This window comes from Otolemur garnettii, unplaced genomic scaffold, assembly GCF_000181295.1.
Source record: "Otolemur garnettii isolate 467f Iridium unplaced genomic scaffold, OtoGar3 scaffold00148, whole genome shotgun sequence".
Taxonomy (NCBI): domain Eukaryota; kingdom Metazoa; phylum Chordata; class Mammalia; order Primates; family Galagidae; genus Otolemur; species Otolemur garnettii.
In genome coordinates this window covers 3,419,298-3,427,530 of record NW_003852543.1, presented here as the reverse complement: position 1 = coordinate 3,427,530, position 8,233 = coordinate 3,419,298, and the positions used below count along the sequence as shown (strand labels likewise).

Here is an 8,233-nt window from a genome sequence, read left to right as displayed (position 1 = left end):
AAAAAAAAAAAAAAAAAAAAAGGATTATTTATAATGTGTGTGGTTAAAATGTATGAAAGTCTCCTGCTTTAGAAGATAGAAAAGAAGTGAGGCTCTATCTGGCTACTTACCTGTCAGAAGAGGAAACTGGGTCAGGCTGAGAACAGGGTGGCAGAGAGACTTATGCTTTGCTTTATTCCTTTATGTTGCTTTTGAAATTTGAACCATGTCTCTATGTTAACCTGTCTGAGAAAAAATGATGAGTTTTAGCATTGGTACCTTTAGAAACCGTGACCACAAAACAGCTAAGGCATGGTTTAGCGCTTAGCAGAGTGTGTCATAGCTAGTAGGCACCTAGACAATATTTCTTTTAGCTGGGTTGGGAGAGCAATGGGAATTATCGATATAATTTTTTTTTTTTTGGAACAGAGCCTCAAGCTATACCCTTGGGTAGAATGCTGTGGCGTCACAGCTCACAGCAACCTCCAACTTTGGGCTTAAGTGATTCTCTTGCCTCAGCCTCCCAAGTAGTTAGGATTATAGACGCTCGCCACAGTGCCTGGCTATTTTTGGGTTGTAGTTGTCATTGTTTGGCAGACCCGGGCTGGATTCGAACTCACCACCTCTGGTGCATGTGGCTGGCACCTTAGCAGCTTCAGCTACAGGCGCCACCCCGATATAATTTTTTTAGTGTATTTGTGGCAAGCTCATATGAAAAAGGTAGGACTGGACTTAATCTTTGTAAAAAGGCAGACTGGATAGATAGAGGAAAACAGGGCCCTGGAGGTAGAAGATGTTATTCAAGCAAAAACAAAGATAGGAATGAGCCATGTGTGCTCAGAGACTGGTGTGCTCAGGAAAAAAGACAGAGGTTAGAGAAGAGTGATAAATGACATTGACTGTGTATAGACAGTACTTGAGGTCCTTGAGCCAAGGTGTTTTACTTTTTATTATGGAAAATTTGAAATGTATACAAAAGACAAAGAAGTAGAATAGTACAGTGAATCCTATATGTCAGTCACAAGCTCCACTCATCAACTCATGGCCAAATATATTTTATCTTTACCCTTTCCCTTTTTTTTTCCCATTCCCATGATTATTTTGAAGCAGATTCTAGCTTTATTTTAGAAGGACCCACTTTTCCCATAAATATTTCAGCTTTGGCTCAGCGCCTGTGGCTCAGGTGGCTAAGGCACCAGCCACATACACCTAAGGTGGCGGGTTTGAATCCAGCCCGGACCTGCCAAAAACAACAATGATGGCTGCAACAAAAAAAATAGCCAGGCATTGTGGTGGGCGCCTGGGGTCCCAGCCACTTGGGAGGCTGAGGCAGGAGACTCGCTTGAGCCCAGGAGTTGGAGGTTGCTGTGAGCTGTGATTGCCACAGCACTCTACCCAAGGGGATAGCTTGAGGCTCTGTCTCAAAAAAAAAAAAGAAAATGAAAAAAATATATTTCAGCTTTTATCTCAAAGGTTTTTTTCTTTTAAGAGACAAGAGTCTCACTATGTCACCCTTGGTAGAGTGCTGTGGCATCACAGCTCACAGCATCCTCAAACTCTTGGACTTAAGTGGTTCTCTTGTCTCAGCCTCCCAAGTAGCTGGGACCACAGGTGCCTGCTACAATGCCTGGCTATTTTTTTTGTTGTTGCAGTTGTTTAGCTGGCCCAGGCCGGGTTCAAACCCACTGCCCTGGGTGTATGTGACTGTGTGGCTGGTGTCGGAACCAGTGTGCTATGGGTGCCGAGCATTTTATTTTATTTTTTTAAGAGACAGAGTCTCACTTTGTTGCCCTCAGTAGAGTGCCTTAGAGTCACAGCTCACAGCAACCTCCAGCTCCTGGACTTAGGTGATTCTCTTGCCTCAGCCTCTTGAGTAGCTGGGACTACAGGCACCTGCCACAATGTCCCGCTATTTTTTTGTTGCAGTTTGGCCAGGGTTTGAAATCACTGGGTTTGAACCCACCACCCTCGGTATGTGGAGCTGGGGCCCCACTCACTGAGCCATAGGCGCTGCCCCCTTTTTTTGTTTTTTGAGACAGCGTTTCACTCTTTTTTATGGGCTAAAGTGGGTGGCTTCATCCTACCTTACTGAAACCTCAAACTCTAGGACTCGGGATCTTGCTTCAGCCTCCCCAGAAGCTGGGGCTATAGACACCCAGCACAATGCCTGACTATTTTTTAGAGACAGGGTCTCGCACTTGCTTAGTCTAGTCTCGAACCTGTGAGCTTAGGCAGTCCACCTGCCTTGGCCTCCCAGAGTGCTAGGATTACAGGCATGAGCCGCTATGCCCAGCCAGGACATAGGAGTCTTCAACTCTACCTCCCCTTGTGGGAATATTTGTTAGAAAAACTCACAGTATTTTGTGTATGGTTATATTCACAACTAAGGTTTATCACAGTGACACAGTAAGTGTACACAGCTGGGTCATAAGAGGAAAAGATACAGGAGGAGGAATCCATGTGAGGCTTCCTTCAGGAATGAAGTGCAGCAGTGTTCTGTTCAGGAAGGCCCATTTGAGAGACTCATCACCCAAAGTTTTTATTGGGAACTGCTTACATAGCACCCTCTGCTTAGTACATACTAGCATTCCCAACCCCCAAAAGCAGAGCTTGTGTTCCATATGAATCCCGTTGTTTGCATAGTTCAGGTGCAGGGAGCTGCCCTTATCAGTTAACTGTTGACTGGGAGCTTTCCATGTTGTGCCCAGGAGTTCCACAAGGACCACATCGCCAAACAAGCTGAATTCACAGCAGAGTCCCTTTATTGAAGAGCCAGCTGGTGACTGCCTCACACCCAACACAGGGGTTCAGATAGCAGCCCCAAGTGCTTAAGGGGTCAGGCTGCATCCTGGTTAGCATGCAGGCTGCCCAGGTGCATTCAGGTAGGTTAGCAAGCATTGTATAGAAGCAGAATTTTGCAGTTAGTCAGTCATAACATCTTTGTTTCAGTACTTTCCCCACCTGGTATTTCTTAAAGGTCAGTCCCGGGACAGTTGGTACTTCCCAGTCTGTTTCTCGGGGGAGTTAGTCAAGCAAGAAGTCAGTGAGTACTTTCCCATCTATCTTGGGAGTGAATTGGATTTACTCCATTTCGTTGAGGGCCTGCAGCCCAGAAATTTGCCAGGAGTTAACTGGTATTTTTTCACCTTAGTCTAGGCCTAACATCCAGGAGCCAAATTGGCCAGGAGTCAGCCTTACAAGCAGACCTTTACAAAAGGTGTTCCCTGCTCCAGAATTCGATAATGAGTATTTTGTGGTACTGGTTATGGAGGTTGTGATGGGTATTCAAGTACCCTTATTTTTGCTGTTTTTCTTTTCCAGAATGGCTTTGACTACTTGCTGACATATAGTGACAATCCCCAGACTGTGTTTCCTCGCTACTGTGTTAGTTGGATGGTTTCCAGTGGTGAGTAGGGACATGTATACCTGGGTCCTGCATTTTGTTTTTATCTTTTTTTTTGTAGAGACAGAGTCTCACTTTATCGCTCTCGGTTGAGTGCCATGGCGTCACACAGCTCACAGCAGCCTGGGCTTAGGCGATTCTCTTGCCTCAGTCTCCCAGTGGCTGGAACTACAGGTGTCCGCCACAACACCCAGCTGTTTTTTGTTGCAGTTGTCATTGCTATTTAGCTGGCCCGGACCGGGTTTGAACCCACCAGCCTCGATGTATGTGGCTAGCGCCATGACTACTGTGCTACAGGCACTGAGTCTCTTCTCGTTCTTTATAGGCAGGTTAGGCAGCTTCTTACATTTCAGGGGAAAAAGAGAGAGACGATTAAGTATTTCTAGAGACGATTTGATATTTATCAAAGTAAGATTGACAGCTATTTTGGCCATATCATTGATAAGGGATATTTTAACCACCTAAAAAGGGTCTTTTGAGATGTAAGACCTCCAAAGGATCAGAGGTCATGGTTTGTTTTCACACACAGAGAACAACACATTCTGGGAGGCAGCTGTTATTCACAGGTTGTCAGTTAGATTGTGATCTCTATAAGGAAGAACTAACTGCCTATTATCAAACAGGTAGGGCCTTCTAATTTTGAGCCTACTGTTGCTTTGTATGTCAGCTTAACCAAATTCCCTTGTCTCATAACAGGCATGCCAGACTTCCTGGAGAAGCTACATATGGCCACTCTGAAAGCCAAGAACATGGAGATTAAAGTAAAGGACTACATCTCAGCTAAGCCTTTGGAAATGAGTAGTGAAGCCAAGGCCACTGCCCAACCCTCTGAGCGGAAGAATGAGGGTAGTTGTAGCCCTGCTCGGATTGAGTATGCCTGAGGGGCTTTGGGATAAGAAGGGATAGGTTTCCAGCCCTGTCTCAATCCTTTATCACTCTGCTATGGAATGGGGACAAGCCACATGTATTAGAAGGCGTCTTCTGTAACTACCTGTGCAAGATAATTCAATAACTGATGTCTGATTTTATTCAGAGCCCTTATTGCTCTTATCAACACAGAGAGAAGAAGGCGACATCCATGGGGATGTTGCCATAGTCTCAGGCCAACCATTTTGAAATTCAGTATTCTACTGAACTAATCTGGAACAAACTTCTCACCTCAGGCCAGAAGGGGATGACCTTCATTTGTTTCCTGAGTAGTTTCCTCTGCTGACATTCCAAATCTCACTATTGGTTTTGCAGTGCTTTCGATTTCCTTTAGTTCTGCAGGTCCACCTGGAAAGTGTAGTTGACTCATCTATCAAATGAGGGGGTCACTGGAGTGTTCTTGGTGGCAGTTGACATGAATGGATGTGAACAATACTTGGCCATGTTAAGTGCCTTGTCCTTACCTTGCTTTTATCTTTAGGGACATGAAGTTTGTACCAAGAACTTTCTCTCTTTGCCTGCATAATACCACCCCATTTACTAACTTTATTTACCCAAAGCAGTTTCCTTTGAATTGGCCAGTTCTTCAGTATTCATGTAACTGTATACCTTGGATCATTGCCTCTTTCCTCACCTTAGCCCATTTAGGTGAGTACTGAAGAGTACTGGAAGATGAGTCCTTTTAGATAGTAGCTCTGTTTATCATCAGTGTGTTGATAGGGTCAGTGGAGACGCTCAAAACATCGTATTTGAATTTAGTTTTAATTTTTTTAACCTTTGTGTCAAAAAGGAGGAGTTGGGGGAGTTGAGCAGAATATAGTCCCATTGTATAGAAAACACTTTAGATTTAGGCATTATTTTTCAGACTTATGTTTGACTTGTCCTTTTTGGAAGGTTAAAGGCAGAGGAATGGTGGCTGGGCCACTGTCTCGGAGCTCTTAGGTCTGTAGATAAGCGGTGTGAACTCATAGATGTGATCTTGCCCCAAATACTAATATAGTGGGGATTTGATTTATGTGACCCTCTTGTTTCTGTAAAAAGATTTTCCTTCTCTCTTCAGAGTAAAAACCAGCTATGGTGTTCAGATAAGGTCACATTAGATGGTATCAGTTTGGCCTAGCTGGTTTCGCTGTGGTCATGCTGCAGTCTCTCGGGAGAATAGGGATCAAGTTTTAAATCTTCCTCCCTCCTTTTTTTCTGGAGTTTAAATGGCCAGATTTTTCCCTTTTTTCTTTTTCCTTTCTTTTTTCCCCTGCTTGCTACCCTTTTGTGGTGTTGAAAAGGTGTTATAAACCTGAGACTAATATAAACCTTTCCTTGACCTCCTTGCCTGTTCAGATTTGTGCCAAGGAAGTAACTGCCCCAGTGTTTTACGTCTTGCCTTCTCTGAGTTGTTGGCATAGCAGAGAGAGATGCATTGAACAGTCCCAGCTTCTTTTCATTAATCACTTCTCTGGACCTGACAAAAAAGCAGGAAAGAGACCCTGGGTTGTGTCCGAACTTAGCACCTGTGATCATTGGGGCATGGATGGGTGTGGGTATATGTGTGTGCACAGGTGCTGAGAAGTTGTGGTTACTCCGTGTTCTGACTTACGGCAATTTGACTCTGTACTTGGGGTCTGTCTGTACGGTTACTTATGTAATTGTAATGATTTCACTCCTAACTGTGACATTTTTATCAAATGCGTGAATAAATACATAAAGATTGGTACAAAAGAGTGTTTGTCTTTGGACAGATGGTGGTGGGGAAATCTTGCACATTGGGCTTATCATTTCTTTGTGATCACAAAGTTGAATTTCTATTCCCAAGAGTTGGCAAGTGGAAGTAGCAGGGTTTGTTCTTCCTTGGTAGGTGGTGGCTGACACACATTACCTAGTTTAGACACCTAGTCCTTTCCAGATGACCTGTTTGGCAACTGAAAATAAAACAGCTATTTTCATTTCCCTCTTGATCCCTAGCCTTTAAAGAAGGATCAGTTTGGAGGAAATAGCAGTTAGTAAAAGTCAGGAGAGACTTGAGCAAGTGCAAGGTCTAGAGTTGAGCAGGGCCATTCATCATCCTGGTGGAGAGGTAGTTATGCTGTAACACCATGAACAAAACATGACTTTAGAGTTTCTGTGTTATTTTTGCCTGTGGGAAACACTAGGTGAACACAAAAGCTCGTTTGAACTGAGTTGCACAAAGCACACGGGGCACACGGTCTTGTGCAACTTCCAGTCTGATTTCAGAGAACATCCTTGTCTCACAGCAATCTACAGCCCTTCTAGTGGCCACCCCAGCCCTGTTCCTCATACCCCTCTCTTTCCCTTTCCTGTCTCCTTTTTATTTTTCCCTCTCTCCTCTCTCTCTTTTTTTTTCCTCTGTCTATATTTTCTCTCCCTTTGTCTTTCGTTTTCTTCCTCTACAGGCAGGCATGGGAGGTGGGTGGATGGGCGAGCAGGTGTCTACAAGCAAGCTGTAGGTCTTTATCAAGGTAAAGTGCTTGTTATATATTTCTTAACTATTTGACATGTATGAAACTGCTGCCATTTTTTTTTTTTTTTTTTTTTTTTTGGAGACAGATTCTCACTTTGTCACCCTCAGTAGGGTGCTGTGGCGTCATAGCTCAGAACAACCTCTAACTCTTGGACTCAAACAGTTCTCTTGCCTGATGCTCCCTAGTAGTTGGAACTATAGGTGCCCACCACAATGCCCAGCTATTATTATTATTTTTTTTGTTTAGCAGGCCCAGGTCAGGTTTGAACCCACCAGCCTCAGAGCTTGTAGCCAGTGCCCTAACCACTGAGCTGTAGATATCCCAACTGCTGCTGTTTTTATGTGTAGTGGTTTATGTATTTATTTATTTTTTGAGACAGTTTCCTTATGTCACCCTTGGTAGAGTGCCGTGGCATTAGAGCAACCTCAAACTCTTGGGTTTAAGTGATTGTCTTGCCTCAGCCTCCCAAGTAGCTGAGACTACAACTCCTGGCTATTTTTTGTTACAGTTGTCATTGTTTTTTTAGCTGGCCCGGGCTGGGTTCGAACCCACCAGCCCCAGTGTATGTGGCCAGAGCCCTAACTGGGCACCAAGTATCTAAACCTATTTTTCCCTAGGCCTTAGTGCTTTTTGTTCTGTAAGGTCTTCCATCATGTGTGTAGAGGCATATGTGTTAGAGCAACATCAATTGTACCATGAATAAGAGGACCGTAGAATGGGAATGTAGTGATTGATTTCCTGGCCGGTATGGACTTGGCCATCACATAGTTCACAGCATGGTGACCATGGTTGTGTTAGCATAAGGTTTTTATTTTGAAACATTTTATATGTATTGAAAAGTCAACAGAATAGTTTAAAAACTGCCTTATATACCCTTCCCTACATTTTTTTTTTTTTGCAGTTTTTGTCCAGGCCTTGGTTTGACCCCACCACCTTCAGCATATGGGGCTGGCACCCTACTCTTTGAGCCACAGGTGCCGCCCTCCCTTCCCTACTTTTGATGGCAGACAACATCTTGCTGGTTGCTTTCTTTTCTATACAGTATATTTTCATGACCATTTTAAAATTAGATACAAGCATGATATTTTATCCCTAAACACTTGAGCATGCTTTTTTATGATAAAGATGTTATGTAACCACAGTGCCACAAGCACACAAAGTAAATAACAATGTCACAATATCTAATAATGTAGTTCTTATTAAAATTCACCTAGTTGCCTCCTAAATAGTCTTACTCTGCATGGTCTGGAGTGCAGTGACAATCATAGCTCACTGCCACCCACAGTCTTAGGCTCAGCCCCCCAAGTAGCTAGGACTAGGGGTGCTTGCCACCATACCTGGCTAATTTTTTTTTTTTTTTTTTACAGTTTTTGGCTGGGGCTGTGTTTGAACCCACCACCTCCAGCATATGGGGCTGGCACGCTACTCCTTTAAGCCACAGGCGCTG

The 8,233-nt window shown here is 43.9% G+C and overlaps 1 protein-coding gene across 1 annotated transcript in view; it reads left to right on the top strand.

Moving 5' to 3' along the window:
- Nucleotides 1–6,025, top strand: part of STARD7 (StAR related lipid transfer domain containing 7) — a 30,427-nt gene extending 24,402 nt beyond the window's left edge. Inside the window, exons 7-8 of the mRNA XM_012811066.2 lie at nucleotides 3,301–3,385; nucleotides 4,079–6,025. Of these exons, the coding sequence (XP_012666520.1) occupies nucleotides 3,301–3,385; nucleotides 4,079–4,263 (270 nt within the window). The 3' untranslated portion in view covers nucleotides 4,264–6,025. The remainder of the gene's footprint in view (nucleotides 1–3,300; nucleotides 3,386–4,078) is intronic.
- Nucleotides 6,026–8,233: the final 2,208 nt, after the last annotated feature.